At 35.4% G+C, this 18,297-nt stretch overlaps 8 protein-coding genes across 8 annotated transcripts; 2 read left to right on the forward strand and 6 right to left on the reverse strand.

Annotated features, from left to right (window-relative positions):
* Positions 1–269: 269 nt before the first annotated feature.
* On the reverse strand, positions 270–1,953 carry LOC123011069 (KICSTOR complex protein kaptin-like). The gene is made up of 6 exons (XM_044408335.1): positions 1,566–1,953; positions 1,438–1,520; positions 1,038–1,390; positions 797–988; positions 615–750; positions 270–562 (listed from the first exon to the last, which is right to left on the reverse strand). Exons 1-6 carry the CDS (start codon positions 1,765–1,767, stop codon positions 347–349), a joined length of 1,182 nt encoding a protein of 393 aa, XP_044264270.1. The 5' UTR covers positions 1,768–1,953; the 3' UTR covers positions 270–346.
* A 613-nt stretch (positions 1,954–2,566) lies between these two features.
* LOC123010747 (leucine-rich repeat protein 1) lies at positions 2,567–4,145 on the reverse strand. Its single transcript, XM_044407843.1, has one exon. It carries the CDS (start codon positions 3,900–3,902, stop codon positions 2,652–2,654), a length of 1,251 nt encoding a protein of 416 aa, XP_044263778.1. The 5' UTR covers positions 3,903–4,145; the 3' UTR covers positions 2,567–2,651.
* A 49-nt stretch (positions 4,146–4,194) lies between these two features.
* On the forward strand, positions 4,195–5,850 carry LOC123010748 (KICSTOR complex protein kaptin-like). Its single transcript, XM_044407844.1, has 6 exons — positions 4,195–4,554; positions 4,600–4,682; positions 4,730–5,082; positions 5,132–5,323; positions 5,370–5,505; positions 5,558–5,850. The coding sequence occupies exons 1-6, from the start codon at positions 4,353–4,355 to the stop codon at positions 5,771–5,773; spliced, it is 1,182 nt and encodes a 393-aa protein (XP_044263779.1). The 5' UTR covers positions 4,195–4,352; the 3' UTR covers positions 5,774–5,850.
* A 676-nt stretch (positions 5,851–6,526) lies between these two features.
* On the reverse strand, positions 6,527–8,198 carry LOC123011666 (26S proteasome regulatory subunit 4). Its single transcript, XM_044409237.1, has 4 exons — positions 8,048–8,198; positions 7,030–7,998; positions 6,768–6,977; positions 6,527–6,715 (listed from the first exon to the last, which is right to left on the reverse strand). The coding sequence occupies exons 1-4, from the start codon at positions 8,048–8,050 to the stop codon at positions 6,581–6,583; spliced, it is 1,317 nt and encodes a 438-aa protein (XP_044265172.1). The 5' UTR covers positions 8,051–8,198; the 3' UTR covers positions 6,527–6,580.
* A 707-nt stretch (positions 8,199–8,905) lies between these two features.
* On the reverse strand, positions 8,906–10,551 carry LOC123011671. The gene is made up of 2 exons (XM_044409242.1): positions 9,184–10,551; positions 8,906–9,140 (listed from the first exon to the last, which is right to left on the reverse strand). Exons 1-2 carry the CDS (start codon positions 9,363–9,365, stop codon positions 8,975–8,977), a joined length of 348 nt encoding a protein of 115 aa, XP_044265177.1. The 5' UTR covers positions 9,366–10,551; the 3' UTR covers positions 8,906–8,974.
* On the forward strand, positions 9,588–18,291 carry LOC123011665 (tetratricopeptide repeat protein 37). Its single transcript, XM_044409236.1, has 15 exons — positions 9,588–9,874; positions 9,942–10,174; positions 10,225–10,411; positions 10,456–11,034; positions 11,079–11,525; positions 11,660–11,820; positions 11,873–12,190; positions 12,238–12,623; positions 12,669–12,856; positions 12,897–13,104; positions 15,837–16,094; positions 16,248–16,401; positions 17,590–17,761; positions 17,816–17,998; positions 18,044–18,291. The coding sequence occupies exons 1-15, from the start codon at positions 9,791–9,793 to the stop codon at positions 18,275–18,277; spliced, it is 3,792 nt and encodes a 1,263-aa protein (XP_044265171.1). The 5' UTR covers positions 9,588–9,790; the 3' UTR covers positions 18,278–18,291.
* On the reverse strand, positions 13,496–14,744 carry LOC123011668. The gene is made up of 3 exons (XM_044409239.1): positions 14,570–14,744; positions 14,367–14,504; positions 13,496–14,319 (listed from the first exon to the last, which is right to left on the reverse strand). Exons 1-3 carry the CDS (start codon positions 14,697–14,699, stop codon positions 14,036–14,038), a joined length of 552 nt encoding a protein of 183 aa, XP_044265174.1. The 5' UTR covers positions 14,700–14,744; the 3' UTR covers positions 13,496–14,035.
* Positions 14,880–16,676, reverse strand: LOC123011667. The gene is made up of 3 exons (XM_044409238.1): positions 15,514–16,676; positions 15,285–15,419; positions 14,880–15,238 (listed from the first exon to the last, which is right to left on the reverse strand). Exons 1-3 carry the CDS (start codon positions 15,755–15,757, stop codon positions 14,883–14,885), a joined length of 735 nt encoding a protein of 244 aa, XP_044265173.1. The 5' UTR covers positions 15,758–16,676; the 3' UTR covers positions 14,880–14,882.
* Positions 18,292–18,297: the final 6 nt, after the last annotated feature.

Raw genomic sequence — 18,297 nt, forward strand, 5'->3', positions numbered from 1 at the left:
AAAAAGAAAAAAAAAAAGATAAACAAAAAATAATAAAAAAATGTGCTAAAAATTTGTCGAAATAATTAAAATTAAGCTATTTTAGACATACTTTTAGAATTTTCTTTTTTGCTTTGACAAACTTTGTAGGAATTGTTTATAACACTCCATAACTTAATAAAAAAAACAAGTTTTTCTCGAGCATTTCAGCTAGAAACGTAATTTTGTTAAAAAATCGCAGAAATAACCCGAAATGCACTTCATTTTTGCATCCCAAATAATAAACAATATAAAACATAATTAAAATATATTTCAATTTCGGTCGATAAAACAGTGTTCTGTCACACTCGTGACCTTGAAATTTTTTTCAAAAATTAACAAACTTAACTTTCTCGTTTAAAACCCTATCAAGATGTGCAAAATCATGTTGCAAAAAATGCACCCCTTTCATCGACAACACCACCAACTRATTAACCCCATCCTCGATCAAGTCCACATATTTCATACTAATAATAGGCGACGCAAACATTTTCAATTCTACTAAAGACCAACCCTCAGGATTGCGTTTATACAACATGATTTCCTAAAATCAAGGGGATTCACCRACTTTTTWACTTATTGAAACAATTAATCACCTCTGAACTGTTCCCAACTAGGATTTCTTTTTCCCCATCAAAATCAACATCAGCGACTTGACAACAAGTCAAAACACATGTATAGTCATGCCGGGGCAAGGAAACATAATTACTTAAACCATAAATTTGAACGTTCCTAAAAAAAAGTCTTTGAAACTCATCTAAACAAAAATTCAACTCACTGGAACAAAACTGGGGGCAAAATTGTGTTAATGATGACTAGATTTAAGCCACAATTTGACGTGGGGTACAGCCTCAAGTGTGAAATAAAATTATTCAACTTTGTTGAGAAATTAAACACAAGTTTGTTTGTTTTTACACAAACTTGAGTGAGTCTCACGTAACCACACTCACACGCCAGGGCTGTGACACGTCTGGAAAGAATTAAATTACTTTAGTTGTAGAAAAAAATGTGTTAGTTACTCGGAATAATCGGCGTTGTAGTAAACATCAATCCAGATGGCGGGACTTGGTGTTTTGTTAAATTCGGGGAAGTACTCCTTATCTACTTCTTTGTACAAATGATCAGTGGTGTATTCGCGATAAATGTGAATTTGATTGTCACTTCCTGATAATAAAAAGACTATTTCTTGGGTTGAAATTCGCTCATTGTCCCAAATTACGAGTTCAGTGTGGGTGAGTTGATAAGGGGTGAAGCTTAATTCAACGTTGAGGCAATTTTGGGCGATATTATCGATATTGAAATCGTCGTTTTCCTCCCARTCTGAATAAATGTTCAAGTAGTATTCAAACGACGAATCTAACAAATTACTGTTCTACAATTTCAATTATTATTCAAGAAATTTATTTAAAAAACCAATACTTTAATTATTGTGATTCCAATAACGAATTCATTTTTCGTTGCAGATTTGTTGAAAGCATCAAGTGAAATAATTTCAGCACCACCTGTAACCAACCATGAAACAGTGCTAAATTCCTACTAGTAGTTACTTGGTATGTAAGTAAATGACACTTCCTTGGTTGTGGGGATGAGACAGCCCCCCGATTCCTGGTATTCTATACAAAAAATGTCGCGTTTTAATGACGCGACTAGGATTTTATGGGGGCAATTTGACGCTTCCAGATAAACAAGAGTGTAAATGTTGCCCTGGGAGGGCAAGTGGAAATAATGACTCTCCTCCAACTGGTCCATGGAAAATTTTGAGGTTAACAGCTGTCAAAAAATTACAAACGAAAAAATCCTAGTTTTGATTGATTGTAACAATTAAATACATGGAGACGCTAAATTAGGAATTTGTTTTAATATAAACTCAAATTAATACGAAGAAACTACATTTATATTAGAAAAAATTTAAATCTCAATCGATAAAACAGTGTTCTTTTGGGACCGTTGACTGGTTTAAGTGAATTAAGTTAAGTGTAATTGATTATTTTTTTAAGAATCACTAAAAAACTCATTAAAATGAAATTTGTGTGTCGTGTTCGTGTCTGAAATCGTTTCAGTACAAACTTTCTATTAATATTAAAAAAATTAAATCTCAATCGATAAAACAGTGTTCTTCCGAAGTTAGGTTATGTATCAAATGTTTTGTGTTATTCTTCTTTTGTAGTTTTGATTTGAAAAAAAAAAAACAAATACAAGGGGACTCTAAATTAAGAATTTATTTTTGTACAAACTCAAATTAATCCGAAGAAAGTTTATATTGATAATAAAAAAATAAATCTCGATCGATAAAACAGTGTTCTTTCGGGACCGTTGACTTGTTTAAAGTAACTGATTATTTTCTCAAAAATCACCAAAAAAATCATTAGAATAAAACTTGTGTGTCTACAAAGAGTCCCCAGTCTAGTTTAAAAAATTATGAAATTATGAGAAGAAATTAAATCCATAAAGACTTTAAAATAAATATAAACTATAATGATGAAACTTCACTCGGTCGATAAAACAGTGCTCCTTGCGGGGATTCCCCGGCTTAAATAAAACAAGAAACAAGTAGAAAACACATTTATTTGGAACAAGTCGTAGAAAAAACACAGTATAATACATATCACAACCTAACTTAGGTCAATTGCGTCCTATCTGATAACCGGAACTCGTCTCGGGGCATAATACCAAGCCCGAAAACACCTCAATGAGCAAAAATAGCAATCAAGTGGCAACACACTTGAATTTGTCGACATGACTAAATCTTCGGTTATGGTTGAGACTGAAAAATGCCCCGGGATTCTAATAAAACCCTCAAAACAGGGCTTTCCACACTCGCAATATTTCGCATAATCCAAGTAGGCGACAAGAGTTTGAGGAATGATCTCTTTTGAGTAAAACAATCTCCGTTCAAGGACCCTCCTCCCTGCACACTCTTTGAGTGAAAGCACCGAAAATTGTGTGGGAGGTGTGATTTTCTCCCGTTTCTTAGCCTCAAAATTATTATTGAAGAAACTCAAAAGTTTGAAACGACACCGTTTTATGCTCCCTGGTAATACCAGCAATCGATTATTTGACGCGATTAGAGTCCTCAATTTGCGTAAATTACAAATACCATGAGGGAGAAACCTCAATTCGTTTTGATTCACATTTAGAGTGATTAAATTGTAAAGTTTGACTATTTGGTCCGGGAGGTATTTCAAATTGTTTGATTCCAAGTTGAGTGAAGTGAGGGTTTTGGAGAGGTTGCCCCCCAGCCACGCCCACTGTCTCGGTTTGGACTTATTTAAACAGTTTGAGGATAAATTTATTTCGTTTAAATGCAATTGGTTGAGTTCCTCGGGGATAAATTCGATGCAATTTTGGCTTAAATCGAGGATTTTCAGTTTGGTTAAGTGCAAAATGCCTCGGTCTAGGGAGCACCGCTGGATGTCATTAATGTGGAGGGATTCCAGAGTTCGGGGGAACCCCCGAGCTGGGTATTCGGAGCGATTCCGTATCACTAGTTTCTTGGGGGCGATGTCTTTGACTGCAGTCACTGATAGACTAGAACAGGTCAATTCCTTCGGCCCTATTTTATTCTCCAAAACTCGCTTTAATAAGTGCAGAAAACTCTTCAATTGGATCACTTCACTTTGCACAAATAGGTCGTGTGGGGGCGCTTTAAACTGGATTGTGGCTTTTCCATCGTTTATAAAACGGGTTAATATTTGACTAATGTTCCCACGAACTCCGTATTTTGTACCATTTTTGTTCTGACTTGTAAATAATATAATGCAATAGTCTTCGGTATTTGGGTGTTTGCACAATGCAAGCGTTGATTGGGCATATTTTTGTTTGGAGCTTAGAGCCAAAGTCGGCAATAAACGATTCCCGACACGAACACTACACACAAGTTTCATTATAACGAGTTTTTTCTTGATTTTTGAGAAAATAAACAATGACACATAACCTAATTTTTCAACAAGTCAACGGTCCCGGATGAACACTGTTTTATCGATCGAGATTTATTTTTTTATTATCAATATAAACTTTCTTCGGATTAATTTGAGTTTGTACAAAAATAAATTCTTAATTTAGAGTCCCCTTGTATTTGTTTTTTTTTTCAAATCAAAACTACAGAAGAAGAATAACACAAAACATTTGATACATAACCTAACTTCGGAAGAACACTGTTTTATCGATTGAGATTTAAATTTTTTCTAATATAAATGTATTTCTTCGTATTAATTTGAGTTTATATTAAAACAAATTCCTAATTTAGCGTCTCCATGTATTTAATTGTTACAATCAATCAAAACTAGAATTTTTCGTTTGTAATTTTTTGACAGCTGTTAACCTCAAAATTTTCCATGGACCAGTTGGAGGAGAGTCATTATTTCCACTTGCCCTCCCAGGGCAACATTTACACTCTTGTTTATCTGGAAGCGTCAAATTGCCCCCATAAAATCCTAGTCGCGTCATTAAAACGCGACATTTTTTGTATAGAATACCAGGAATCGGGGGGCTGTCTCATCCCCACAACCAAGGAAGTGTCATTTACTTACATACCAAGTAACTACTAGTAGGAATTTAGCACTGTTTCATGGTTGGTTTCAGGTGGTGCTGAAATTATTTCACTTGATGCTTTCAACAAATCTGCAACGAAAAATGAATTCGTTATTGGAATCACAATAATTAAAGTATTGGTTTTTTAAATCAATTTCTTGAATAATAATTGAAATTGTAGAACAGTAATTTGTTAGATTCGTCGTTTGAATACTACTTGAACATTTATTCAGAYTGGGAGGAAAACGACGATTTCAATATCGATAATATCGCCCAAAATTGCCTCAACGTTGAGTTAAGCTTCACCCCTTATCAACTCACCCACACTGAACTCGTAATTTGGGACAATGAGCGAATTTCAACCCAAGAAATAGTCTTTTTATTATCAGGAAGTGACAATCAAATTCACATTTATCGCGAATACACCACTGATCATTTGTACAAAGAAGTAGATAAGGAGTACTTCCCCGAATTTAACAAAACACCAAGTCCCGCCATCTGGATTGATGTTTACTACAACGCCGATTATTCCGAGTAACTAACACATTTTTTTCTACAACTAAAGTAATTTAATTCTTTCCAGACGTGTCACAGCCCTGGCGTGTGAGTGTGGTTACGTGAGACTCACTCAAGTTTGTGTAAAAACAAACAAACTTGTGTTTAATTTCTCAACAAAGTTGAATAATTTTATTTCACACTTGAGGCTGTACCCCACGTCAAATTGTGGCTTAAATCTAGTCATCATTAACACAATTTTGCCCCCAGTTTTGTTCCAGTGAGTTGAATTTTTGTTTAGATGAGTTTCAAAGACTTTTTTTTAGGAACGTTCAAATTTATGGTTTAAGTAATTATGTTTCCTTGCCCCGGCATGACTATACATGTGTTTTGACTTGTTGTCAAGTCGCTGATGTTGATTTTGATGGGGAAAAAGAAATCCTAGTTGGGAACAGTTCAGAGGTGATTAATTGTTTCAATAAGTWAAAAAGTYGGTGAATCCCCTTGATTTTAGGAAATCATGTTGTATAAACGCAATCCTGAGGGTTGGTCTTTAGTAGAATTGAAAATGTTTGCGTCGCCTATTATTAGTATGAAATATGTGGACTTGATCGAGGATGGGGTTAATYAGTTGGTGGTGTTGTCGATGAAAGGGGTGCATTTTTTGCAACATGATTTTGCACATCTTGATAGGGTTTTAAACGAGAAAGTTAAGTTTGTTAATTTTTGAAAAAAATTTCAAGGTCACGAGTGTGACAGAACACTGTTTTATCGACCGAAATTGAAATATATTTTAATTATGTTTTATATTGTTTATTATTTGGGATGCGAAAAACGCTTAAAAATCCGTTTAAACTCATGACAAGAGCAAAAATGAAGTGCATTCGGGTTATTTCTGTCATTTGTCAACAAAATGTTGCGAAATAATTATGTTTCTAGCTGAAAAAGTGCTAAAATGCTCGAGAAACGCAAAATAAATGTAATTCTAGACGCAATTTCTTGATTTTTTAGTTTGTTTTAGCGAAATCTGAGATTTTGGTATAAAAACAAGTTGTAAGCATTTTCGGCGAAATTTTGTGGTTTTTCAGCTTATTTTGCTCAAAAAGTAGTTAAATCGAGTAAAACAAACAAAATAACATCAATATCAATTCTTTTGTGATTTTTAAACAAGATTTTGTAAAATAAATCTAGTGAGTTTAGGGATTTTTTGGTTTCTGTTTTCAAGTTTGGCAATATAACTTCAACAAAACCAGTTTATTATTTATTTAAGAAATTATTTAAAACAAATAATGAATAAAAATCACTATTTCAAGTATAATCTTTTAGATATATTTTACAAAAATAGTCCGGAAGAACTATTTCTCAGTCGGTAAATTAGTGTTCTTTAAGAAGACGATGCTTTATATGGTTTTATTGAAAAAGCAAAGAGAAAAACTCGATTTTTGTAATAAAAATATACAAGATTTAAGAAATAAGACACCGATGGAGTAAGTAAGTTTATTCTTTCACAAAAAAACATAGAAAACGTTAATTTTATCTAAAGATAGAGCCCCTCAGGAGTCCCTTCTTTCTTCCTATACAAAACACTCTCTTTCGACTTTTTAAAATCTTCATTCATGACCTTCATTCTTCTCTCACGTAACGCCATCAACCCAGCTTCGGTACAAATCGCCTGAAATAAAACACAATAAAATTTGACCCCAAAAAAAAAAAACAAAAAATACTTTAATATCAGCCCCTGACAAATCATCCTTGGCCATAATCAACTCTTGCAAATTAACATCCTCAGCCAACGTCATTCTCGACGTATGAATATTAAAAATCCTCTTTTTCGTCTTTTCATCAGGCAAAGGAAACTCAATTTTCCTATCAATACGTCCAGGCCGAATCAGTGCAGGATCAAGAGTCTCAATCCGATTGGTCGCCATAATAACCTTGAAAAAAATACAAATACAATAATCACATACAAAATTTTTTCTCACTTACTTTAACATCCCCTCTTGAATCAAACCCATCCAATTGGTTGAGCAACTCAAGCATAGTCCTCTGTATTTCCCTCTCCCCTCCCGAATTCGAATCATAACGTTTCGTCCCCACAGCATCAATCTCATCAATAAAAACAATCGACGGTGCATGTTCCTCAGCAACACGAAACAATTCCCTCACTAATTTGGGGCCATCCCCGAGATATTTTTGTATAAGTTCGCTTCCAACAACTCGGAGAAAAGTCGCTGAGGTTTGATTGGCGACTGCTTTGGCCAGAAGGGTTTTCCCTGTGCCTGGGGGCCCGTATAAAATCACCCCTTTGGGGGGCTTAATCCCCATCTCCTCGTAGTACTCGGGGTGGGTCAAGGGCAGTTCAACTGACTCTTTGATTTCCTGGATTTGGGTGTCGAGGCCCCCAATGTCGGCGTACGTCTCCTGGGGGGCCTTCTCGAGCTTCATTACCGTCACCATGGGGTCGGTGTCGTCCCCTAGGACCCCCACAACGGCGTGGACTTTGTGGTTGAGGAGCACCGAACAGCCCGGTTCGAGTTGGTCTTTGTCAACAAAAGACAAAATACTGACGTAGTGCTCACTACCAACCGAAGTTGAGACAATTGCGTGGTTATCATCGATGATTTCCTCTAAATTCCCCACTGACATGGGGGTACCTCGTAAATCGTCCACTTTGGAGCGCTCCTCCTCGTTCTTCTCCTCCTGGGGCTTGAGGCGCTCCTGATTACGGATGAACTCCTCCTCCATGAGGAGGTAGTCTTTGATGCGCTCCAGTTTGAGGAGTTTGAGGCGGCAGCGAGTGTGGGGGGTCACGACGGGGAGTTTCAAGGCGGTGTCGGGGCCCTTAGTACGGCGCTTTTTCTTACCGACGCGAGTGGGGATCGGGGGCTCGTATTTCTTCTTCTTGTCTTTTTCCTCCTTCTTGTCGCCCCCGCCGGGGCCTGACTGACTTTGACCCTAAGGGGGGCACAGTTGAGGGGAATTGACGAAAAGTGGAAACACTTACCATTTTAATAAGTTTTTGGGAGCTTTGTGCAAAAGTGCAACAAACTACAAAGTCATCACACAAATGAGAAATGTCATTTGGGGATTTTGTGGGGTTTGGACGCAAGGTTGGCAATACAAAATTATTTCAAGCAGATATATTTTAGAAAAATAGTTTAAAGGAATTATTTCTTTTAGTCGGTAAATTAGTGTTCTTTCAAAATGATAATTAGTCGTTTCAATATTTGTTTTTTTTGTAAAAAATCAGTACAAACTTAAAACTCCAAACAAACTTTGAGACACAAAACTATTTTTGTAAAATATGTGTGAAAAAATATCCTTGTAATAATGATTTTCATTCATTACTTGTTTTAAACAATTTTCTAAATAAATAATAATAAACTCGTTTCGTTGAATTTGTATTGCCAACCTTGAAGACAGAAACCAAAAAATCCCTAAAGTCACTTAAATCTTGTAAATTTGGGGGCCCTTGTAATGTCCGATTTCACAGCCGTTGAAAAATCCAAGTGTAAAACCCATGTCGAAATAATTCTGAAAATTTGGGAATAAGTTTTTGAGGTTTAAAATAACGTGTCAAGAGATTTCAAATACAATTTTAAAATGTTTAAATTGTTATTTCAATTATTTATATACATTCTAACAAAATCATTTCAAGTCTCAGTCTATAAAACAGCATTTATTAAAAGTTGAACAAATTGCTTCTTCCTGTTAGGGAGTTTTTATTTGCCACTAGAAAAACACATTCTAACCTCAAAGAAGTTTCAATAAACTCAGATTTTTCGTAATTAAATGAATACTACTAATGATTTTTATTCATTAGTTGTTTTAAACAATTTTCTAAATAAATAATAGCTCGTTTTATCACAGTTTTATTAAAAATGTATTGGCAACATTGAGTACAAAAACCAAAAATTCCTAAATAAACTCATTAATCTATCGGGGTTTTATTTCTCAATTCTTCTAAATTTTTATTACAAAAATCCCTTTGTTTGGCTACAATTTGTGATAAATCACCTCCTGAGTTGTTTTGGCAGATTTGACACCAGCCTAGTTTTGGGTGGGCCAAAAGTGGGCTTTCGATCATGTTTCTAGAACTAAAAAACGTTTTTTTACTATTTTTTTTGGTTAGTTACATACAAAACAGCCCCTTTGTAATGTCCGATTTGATAGCCGCTGAAAAATCCAAGTGTAAAACCCTTGTCGAAATAATCCTGAAAATTACTGTCTTTTCCATTGGATAATCCGTCGCCGAGACCAATGCGTTTCACGTTTTCCTCAATTTTCGCCCAAGTTTTTTCAGCTATTTCAGCGTCTGACATTTTTTGAAAAAAAAAAACGAACAAAATTTGGGAATAATTTTTTGAGGTTAGAAATAACGTGACAGTTGTCAAATATATTCCAAAATACAATTTTAAAATGTTTAAATTGGAAATAGTTATGTAGAAACTGTAATTTCAATTCAAATTCTAATAAAATCATTTCAAGTCTCAGTCAAAACAGCATTTTTTAAAAACTAAAAAAATTGCTTCTTACTTCTTAGGGAGTTTTTATTTGCCACTAAAAACACATTCTAACCTCAAAGAAGTTCCAACAAACTCGGGTTTTTGTAATTAAATTAATAAAACAATTAATTTTAATAATTAATACAAAGTGTTAGCGATTCATTATTATATTTCGGCTTGATTTCGTGGCGAGAGTGACGAAAAAGTGCTTTTTTAGGTTAGGTTCTTCCTCAGTAATCATCATGAAAGACTCGAAATTAGTGTTAAAGGAGGCCCGCGAAGCGATAAAAAACAAGAATTATGAAACGTCTTTGAAATTGTGCAAGGTGAGTGAATATTTTAGTAGATTTAGAGTTGTAAAAATTCGGTTGGTACAAGTGTCTGTTTTTTCAGCAAATCCTGAAAGAAGACAAGACCAATTACATGGCTCTTGTCTTCCTGGGGGTTTCATTTCAGGAAACCGGTCAAAATTCGAAGGCTTTGAAGGCGTTTCAGGGGGCAATTGACTCAAATCCGGCAAATTCTTTGGCTTGGAACGGCTTAATAAATTACTATGAAAAAGTGGACACACAAGAAACTAAACTTGATTTAATTGATGCTTACATTTCGTTAATTAACATTGAAACGTAAGTATTTGAGTTTCAGAAATTTTTCATGAAAAAAAAAATTGTTTCAGGGACGAGAAAAAAATCCTCGAATGTGTACAAAAACTATCAAATTTGTGCGAATTTGGTGTTTTGGGTAAAATCACAAATGCGATTTATTCAGTCCTGAAAAGTGGTAAATGTGACACTACAGAATTGGCAATTTCTCTGATTAATATCCTGAAACCTGAAATTTTATCGCCGGATTTGCTCCCAATTGTATGACTCAAACCCCTGAAACTTACACTTAATTCAGTTTTCAGTACGAGGAAGCCTTGACCTTGGCCTTGGCCAACCCGAAAACCGTCTGTACGAAATATTTCAGCGATTATTTAAATCTTTTGTATAAACAAAACAAATCGGGGGAATTACTCACCCAGGCCAAAAAAATGCACTCAATATTCGACTCAGACTGGATTTCGTTACGTTGGATTTGTAAAATTTTCAACGAAATTTACGTCGAGTCAAACACTTTGATCGAATCTGAGGAAAACATTGCGAAATTCAGCGAAATGCTTTGTGGCTTGGAGACACCCTCAGCGACGGGGCTATTCACCCAAAGTATTTTACTATTTGAAACGAAAAAAATCCCCGAAGCGAAAGAAACACTGGAGAGAGTCGTGGGGGTTTTACCCGGTCTAGTCCACGCCTGGATTCTCCTCCTGAAATGTTGTATGCAACTCGGGTTGTGCGACGAGGCCATCAATGCGGCGAATAAACTCGAAAAGTTGTGTCAAAATCGGGAGAATTTGAGGAAAAAAGTCGATGTTTTGCTCATTGAGGTGTTGTCGAAATCGGGGGAAGAACACGAGCTGAGGAAAGCCCTCAACTTGTTTGAAAATGTACGATTTAGTGACTTTTCGTTTTAAAAAATTCAAATTTTTAGCTTGAAAACGACGCGAAATCGAAGTGTCTCCAACACCTAATTCGGGCCCATATCAGTCTCAAAAACTTCACTGAGGCTAAATTACTACTCAAAGATGATAAAACACACAATTTACTCAAAGCACAATTACTACACAAACAGGAAAAATATTCAGAAGCCTTGGAAATTCTCGAGAAGGAAAACAACGAGACTTGTGAAAGTTGGCTCGAAATCGGTTCAATTTACTGGAATTGGGGCCACTACGAGAAAAGTTTAACCCCATTTTTGAAGGCCACAAAATTAGACCCCAACAACTACAAATGTTTCCTGTTTTTGGGGCATTTCTACAAGAAAAACAACGATTTTGATAAGGCCCGACGTTGCTACGAAAAGGCCTTCAAAATCAATAAATGTTGCGCAGAGGCGGGCATTGAATTGAGCAAAATTTACCGAAAATTGCAAAATTGGGTAAATTTCAGTGAATTGGCAACACTGAAGGCAGTTGCCAACTTAAAATCAATTGTCACTAAAATTAATATTCGTTGTTAGGCAACTGCCTTCTGTTACTTAGCAACGTCCGATGAGTCTTGCAATTTTTTTAGGCGGCAAATTTAAACCTGTTGCAAGCCCTCACGAGTGGCACAATTAATGTTAAAAATTCTTGGGCTTGGATGCAACTCGGTTTACACCATTTAGAACAGTTGGATTATGATGAAGCCATAAAAAATTTACGTTTTGTGATTCGAATTGATGAAAATAATGCGTAATTATGTCACACTTTTGTTTGGTCATTTTTTTTTTTTTTTTAATTTTAGTCATTGTTGGGAATCCCTCGCTGATGCATATTTGGCTAAAGGTGCTTACACATCGGCTTTAAAATGTTACGAGAAAACGTCGAGTTTGGGTGAAGCTTTATATCCCTTGTTACAAAAAGGTCATATTAAGCAAATTTTGGGTGAATTTGTCGAAGCAAGAGTTGATTTTGTGGAAATTTTAAAATTTAATAAGTTTTATGTGCCGGCTTTGAAAGGCATGGCTGAGACTTGTCTTTTACAAGCGAGGAATTGTTACAAGGAGCAGAGATTGGGGACTAGTCGAGACCACGCACAAGTTGCCACCGATCACTTGATTATGTAATAATTCCTAGGGTTTTTGTTTTTTTCACTAATTTATTTTTCAGGGCTTTGAGTCAACGTAGCGACTTGTCGTGTCTCTGGAAATTGTTGGGTGACAGTTGTCTACTTGTGGGGGCTTTACCCGAGAAGCATTCGTGTCTTTTGGTGTCGAAATCGTTCGTTGAGGGGTGGGAAATAGGGGGTGATACAGTTCTGGAGAAATTTGATTTGTTCACGTTGGCAGCGCGGTGTTTTTTCAAAAGTTTGAGTTTAGTTGAGGATAATTTTCTGATTTGGCACGATTTGGCCATTTGTTATTTGACACATGGACTTGCTAGTGAATCAAATGAGTTGATTTCTAAAGCCCAAACTATTCTACAATATTGTACTTTGAATAATCCGACGTGTTGGCAACACTGGAATGGTTTAGGCAACGTCGCGATGCATTCAGGTATAAAGTTGTAGAAAAAATCAATTATTTTATGACTGTTTTTAGATCCCCCAAATTACAAACTCGCCCAACATTGTTTTATTAAAGCTGTCATTGCTGACCATCACAGTGCCGTCTCGTGGACGAATTTAGGTACTTTGTATTTTATTCTCGGTGATTTTAAATTGGCAAATGAGGCGTTTTCGCAAGCCCAAAGATCGGACCCTAATTATGTCAATAGTTGGATTGGACAGGTTTATTGAATTAATTTTGTGTGAAATATTCTCTGGTTAGGCCCTTTTAGCCGAGACTTTACATCACGAAGATGCAATGGATTTGTTTAGACATAGTACCCAATTGGGGGTACATAAACAAGGGGCTTTGGGGTACGCACATTGGGTGTGTAGAACGTTAAAGGAGTCACCCGTGGACACCCTTGTCTATTCCATACACAATATGCATGCGATTCCAGTGGCTTGTGATGTTATTTCGTGGTATACAGGTGAGAATTTTAAAAAAAGTGAGGTTAAGGGGTGTATTTTCGTTTCTCAAAAAAGAACAATTTTTTTTAATTTTCGCAAGAAAACACTATTTATTACATAATTTGTGACTCACCTGTAACGATTTTTTGGCGTTTATTTACGTTTTTCGTAGAAAAAAATCATTTTTTATTGAAAAGTTAAAAAAATTAGGTTAGGAACTTACGAAATAAAAACTATAGTAATTTTTGCAATAATAACATAATTTGTGACTCACCTGTGACTATTTGTTGTCGTTTATTTACGATTTTCGTAGCAAAAATAATTTCTTTCGTGTTTCTTGAAAAATTCAGAAAAATTGAGGTTAGGGTGTTTATTTTCATTTGAGAAATAAAAATGATTTTATTTAATTTTTGCAATAATAACGCTATTACTAGACTATTTGTGACTCAATTGTGACTGTGTTTTACCGTTTTTTTTACGTTTTTTGTAGAAAAACATAATTTCTTTCGTGTTTTTTAAAAATTCAGAAAAAGTGAGGTTAGGGGGTGTATTTTCGTTTCTCAAAAAAAAACAATTTTATTTAATTTTCGCAAGAAAACACTATTATTATATAATCTGTGACTCACCTGAATTGTTTTTTGGTGTTTATTTACGTTTTTCTTAGATAAAATTATCAAAATTCATTTGCCAAATAGTTTTGAAAGTGCGTAATACCGAAAAATCAGTGGCGTATCAGTCGTATCACAAATTAAAAAATTCGTATCTCTTCTTCAGCGTGTGGTACATAACAAAATTTTTATTGTTCGTTTTATTTAGACTCATTTTCATCGTTTTGTTTGGTTAGTTATTTTTTTATTAATGAAATTGGCACAAGTGCGGAAAGTCAAAGGCGTAACACTCGTCAGGGACATGAAAATATATAGTCGTTAATTTATTCGGTTTTAAGTCGAGTTAATATTGTTGTGGGGGAGGTGAGTCGTAATAAGGCCCCCCTGAAGCTACCACCGCATTCGGCGGTAATTTATCCACTGTTATATCTGAAAAATGTCCAGAATACGGCGAAGGGTAGGAAGGGGGCGCTGCAATTTCAGCAGAAAATTGTTCCTGGGGTGGTGAGTATGGTCTTCCAGCAATTTGTGCATTTGGAGGTAATTTATCCACTGATATATCGGAAAAGTGACCGTGATTAAACCCGGGTTGAATATAAATTTTTTCCGGCTTTGGGGCACTCGTTCCTTGAGAAAATAATATTAAAAGTGATTTTTGCAAATGTGATACTTACGACTACTTGAAAATTCGGCGTATTTAATGAGTGCGAAAAATTTACCAATTACCATTATTACAGTCACAATGGTACCAACAACGAGGGCTATTTTCACTTTTAATGCGATAAAAACCAAGTAGTAGAAAATGCCACCGTCTAAAAGTAAAAAATTGATATTTCTGATCTGTCAAATTTAAATGTCACAATTGTTGCCAACTTACAAAGTAAGTGGTAGTAAAAATGGCTTTTGTGGGGTTTTTTCTTGTATACATTTACACTGTAATTATTAGCACTGTCACAATACGAAATTGTTAAAATTGTGAGAAAAATTAAAACGTTTTTCCAGGACATTTTGAACGGAATGACTTGTTCGCATTTGTGTTTTCTTATAAATATCACGATTTTCTCTTGATTGTTTATTTATGTGATTATCACTGAGCGACTTTTGCTTTCAATTTGTGTCACTAAACTAGTTCTAAATGTGTCAAATTGACTCAACTTATTTGCAAAAATTAAAACACCAAATGAAATAAATTAAATTTTATTATTTCTACAACTTTGATACAACTTATCACAATCTTGTAACGACTCAATTGTAGTGTTCGTTTTATATTTGTCGTAGTTTTCGTCCGTGAAAATTGTCAAAGTCGTAGCTAAAATTTGACTAAACTTCGCCTTGTAGTCCGTCTTACATACGAATTTTTTTCTACAAGCCACCGAATTTAGTTTCATTCTTCGGAAAGCCGTGTCTGTTAGATTGGCATTTTGGAGGATTTTCACGAAAATGTCGTAATAATTGGGGAAATTTCGGCCATAATGTGGGGAATAAGAGTCGAAATGAGGGGGTTCATGGACGTAGACTTTTTCAGGTTCGTGGTGTTTCGGCGATTCTGAAAAAAAAAATTCAGGTTTTGTCGCAATTTCAGCGAAACTTACTCATATATTCAGCGTATTTGACTATGGCGAAGAATTTTCCAGCGACTAGAAATATCGTGAAAATTGTTCCAAGCACGAAAACGACCTTAACTTTGATTAAAATGAACGTTAAATAGTAGAGGAGACCGCCGCCATCTGTTATAATTTAGTCAAAAAAAAATTATTAATCAATAGTATATTACACACAAGGTGGGAAATAAGTCATTGACATTTGATTGTAACAACTTACAGAGTAATTCGTGGTGGTAGTGATGATAATAGGGGTCATAATCGTGATAAGGGCGTCTCTTGTTGACATTTAAACTAAAATTGTTACTTTGGCCAAAACTCGTCTCAATTATGACCAAAAAAACACAGATTTTTAACCACATTTTCACAGTTGTTTCACCCAACTTGTCAATATTCTCCCTTTTCTGTTTCTTATATACGACGAAAAGATTTTCTATTGTCTTGTTTGTCCGAGTAATTATCATTTGGACCACTTTTAATTTCTGAAAATCTTAATGTATGTCGTGTACTAGTTTGAAATGTGTCAACTTTCGTTCATTACAGAACACGATCCAATGAACGCTACAGCATGGAACATGCTCGGAATTCTCAAAGAACGAATGGGCCTCAAACTGGGGGCCTTAGAAGCCTTCAAAAACGCCCTCACACTTTCAGATAAAAAACAAAGAGATTGCGCCCGAGTCAACTATGGACGAATTCTCACCACTTTAGGCAAATATCAACAAGCAATCGACACTTTTACCAAAGTCGAAGCTGCCACTTTCAACAGCGGAAGCGGCCTTGCCCTCGCACTCTTCAAAGGTTCGAATTTGCCGCAATTTTACACATGTTGCTAGGCAATATAGTCGTTACCTAGCAACTAATATAATTCGTTGCTAGGCAAATATAGTAGTGTTGCTTAGATGGAAATTTGACAGTTTCTTTTTTAATTTGACAGTTTTATTATTTTGACAGATAAACTTTACAAAGAATCGTACGAAGTGTACGAATCGACTTTGCATTGGCTGTCGTCGGATTCGAATTTGCAGTCGAATTTATTGGTGGCTTTGGCCTCAATGGCCTACATGTTTGAGGGGCCTGAAGCGGCTAAAACTTTGTTATTTCAGAGGTATAATTATTTCAGTGAAATTGGCAAACAGTGGGCTATGATTGTGTAAACCGCGCTTTAGATGTGAAAAAGAAAAAGGAACTAAATTTGTCACTAAAAAAAGTGAGGTTAAGATATACTTGTTTTCATATTAATGTTCATCAAAGTAGTCGTTGAAAAGGATCATTTTAAGGTGGCAACCATGCGAAAATTGGAACAATCCTAACCTCAACTTCCCTAAATGTGTACCCTAGGTAGCAAAAAAATAATTAAAATTATCAACGTAATTAACAGGGTAGGAAACATAAAGATTTTTGTCATTATTGATGTGATTAAATTTGTTCTGAATGACATTAGTGACACTTTTTGTGTGAACCGGTTTTTAAACTAAAGATACATTTAGACTTCTACAACCTTCTTGATGCACATTAATATTATAAAGACTATAGTCTTTCAGAGAGAGTTTTTTTCATAAAAAGTTTAACACCCTGTTTTAACACCAAATTAGCAAACAGTAGGCTATGACTGTGTAAACCGCGCTTTAGATGTGAAAAAGGCTAAGGAACTAAATTTGTCACTAAAAAAGTGAGGTTAAGATATACTCGTTTTCATATTAATGTTCATCAAAGCAGTCGTTGAAAAGGATAATTTTAAGGTGGCAACCATGCGAAAATTGGAACAATCCTAACCTCAACTTCCCTAAAAATTATATATATTTTTTTAAATAAATGTGTACACCAGGTGGCAAAAAACAATTAAAATTAACAACGTAATTAACAGGGTAGGAAACATAAATATTTTTGTCATTATTGATGTGATTAAATTTGTTCTGAATGACATTAATGACACTTTTTGTGTGAACCAGCCTTTAAATTAAAGATGCATTTAGACTTCTACAACCTTCTTGATGCACATTAATATTATAAAAAGTATAGTTAAAATTCTCCTCTTTCAGAGGTTTTCAGAGAGAGTTTTTTCCATAAAAAGTTTAACACCCTGTTTTAACACCAAAAACGATTACAAATGTCAGTCATGTCAGTTCAAAGTAAGTAATCGAAGAAAATCAAAAACCCCAAGTGGTGTTTGTTATACTAGGGACATGCGCAGGGCTACAAACCTAAATATGAAATTCCATAGCCAACCATTATGCCAATTTCAATGAAATCCACTATATTTGGTGTTTTTTGGGGATTTTTATTTATTTTTCAGTGTTCAGGTTGAGAAACCGTCTCCTTGGGGGTTTTACGCGATTTCGGCTTTGGGTTTGCTCCACAATGACTTAAACATGACTGATTTGGTTTTAAGCGAGTTGAGAAACACAATCACGAAGCGTAATGGAGTGCATTTTGCGGTTTTGGCGGGCTTTTTCAACCTGTTACAAGTTTGTGGTGGTGTTTTTATCTTTGCTAAGTTGGTATGATTGTTTTTTTTTAAGGGAAAAAATAAGGAAAGTGTGCGTGAGGTGAGTAAAATAGTGTTTTTGTACCCCGACCAGGCCCAAGTTTGGTTGACTCTCTCAGTGGTGGCGATTCGGGGGGGAAAGGGGGCCAAAGTGGGGGCCACGTGCGCCCAAAGTGCCATGAAGTTGGGACAAACCACCAATGCGGACGTCACAAAGGTAAAGTAACTTTTATTGGGACACTCTGTGTATAATTTTTTTTAGATTTTGTGTGTGGTTGCTTTGTGTTTTCTCATGGGGGGTGAGACGGAAGAGGCGCTTCTGGTGGCCCAGAAAGCCATTCATTTGTATCCGAATTTGGCCGAAGGTTGGGCTGTTTTAATCACGGCCTTGATACGCTCAAAACGGACCAATCAAATTCAAGAATTGGTAAAAATCACCCGTGATTTTAATCCTTGTGAAAAATTAAATTTGTGGTTGAATGGAATTTTTCAATAAACGCGTTTTCTATTTGTGTT

This window comes from Tribolium madens, unplaced genomic scaffold (assembly GCF_015345945.1).
Source record: "Tribolium madens isolate multiple individuals breed KSU strain unplaced genomic scaffold, Tmad_KSU_1.1 Scaffold_91;HRSCAF=231;Tcas5.2_LG7, whole genome shotgun sequence".
Classification (NCBI taxonomy): Eukaryota; Metazoa; Arthropoda; class Insecta; order Coleoptera; family Tenebrionidae; genus Tribolium; species Tribolium madens.

Bases quoted from the DNA above. Each gene is read 5' to 3' on its own strand.
- LOC123011665 (XM_044409236.1), top strand. From the start codon at position 9,791: ATGAAAGACTCGAAATTAGTGTTAAAGGAGGCCCGCGAAGCGATAAAA. The intron at 11,526-11,659 runs GTAAATTTCAGT...CAATTTTTTTAG, and splicing joins ACCGAAAATTGCAAAATTGG to GCGGCAAATTTAAACCTGTT. The intron at 17,762-17,815 runs GTTTGTGGTGGT...TTTTTTTTTAAG, and splicing joins GCTTTTTCAACCTGTTACAA to GGAAAAAATAAGGAAAGTGT.
- LOC123010747 (XM_044407843.1), bottom strand. From the start codon at position 3,902: ATGAAACTTGTGTGTAGTGTTCGTGTCGGGAATCGTTTATTGCCGACT.
- LOC123011666 (XM_044409237.1), bottom strand. The intron at 6,978-7,029 runs GTAAGTGAGAAA...ATTTTTTTCAAG, and splicing joins ATTCAAGAGGGGATGTTAAA to GTTATTATGGCGACCAATCG. The intron at 6,716-6,767 runs GTATTTTTTGTT...GTTTTATTTCAG, and splicing joins TGTCAGGGGCTGATATTAAA to GCGATTTGTACCGAAGCTGG.
- LOC123011671 (XM_044409242.1), bottom strand. From the start codon at position 9,365: ATGTCAGACGCTGAAATAGCTGAAAAAACTTGGGCGAAAATTGAGGAA. The intron at 9,141-9,183 runs GTATGTAACTAA...AACGTTTTTTAG, and splicing joins CATTACAAAGGGGCTGTTTT to TTCTAGAAACATGATCGAAA.
- LOC123011668 (XM_044409239.1), bottom strand. From the start codon at position 14,699: ATGTCCTGGAAAAACGTTTTAATTTTTCTCACAATTTTAACAATTTCG. The intron at 14,505-14,569 runs GTAAGTTGGCAA...TTTTACTTTTAG, and splicing joins TTTTTACTACCACTTACTTT to ACGGTGGCATTTTCTACTAC. The intron at 14,320-14,366 runs GTAAGTATCACA...TATTTTCTCAAG, and splicing joins CGCCGAATTTTCAAGTAGTC to GAACGAGTGCCCCAAAGCCG.
- LOC123011667 (XM_044409238.1), bottom strand. From the start codon at position 15,757: ATGATAATTACTCGGACAAACAAGACAATAGAAAATCTTTTCGTCGTA. The intron at 15,420-15,513 runs GTAAGTTGTTAC...AAATTATAACAG, and splicing joins CTACCACCACGAATTACTCT to ATGGCGGCGGTCTCCTCTAC. The intron at 15,239-15,284 runs GTAAGTTTCGCT...TTTTTTTTTCAG, and splicing joins CAAATACGCTGAATATATGA to AATCGCCGAAACACCACGAA.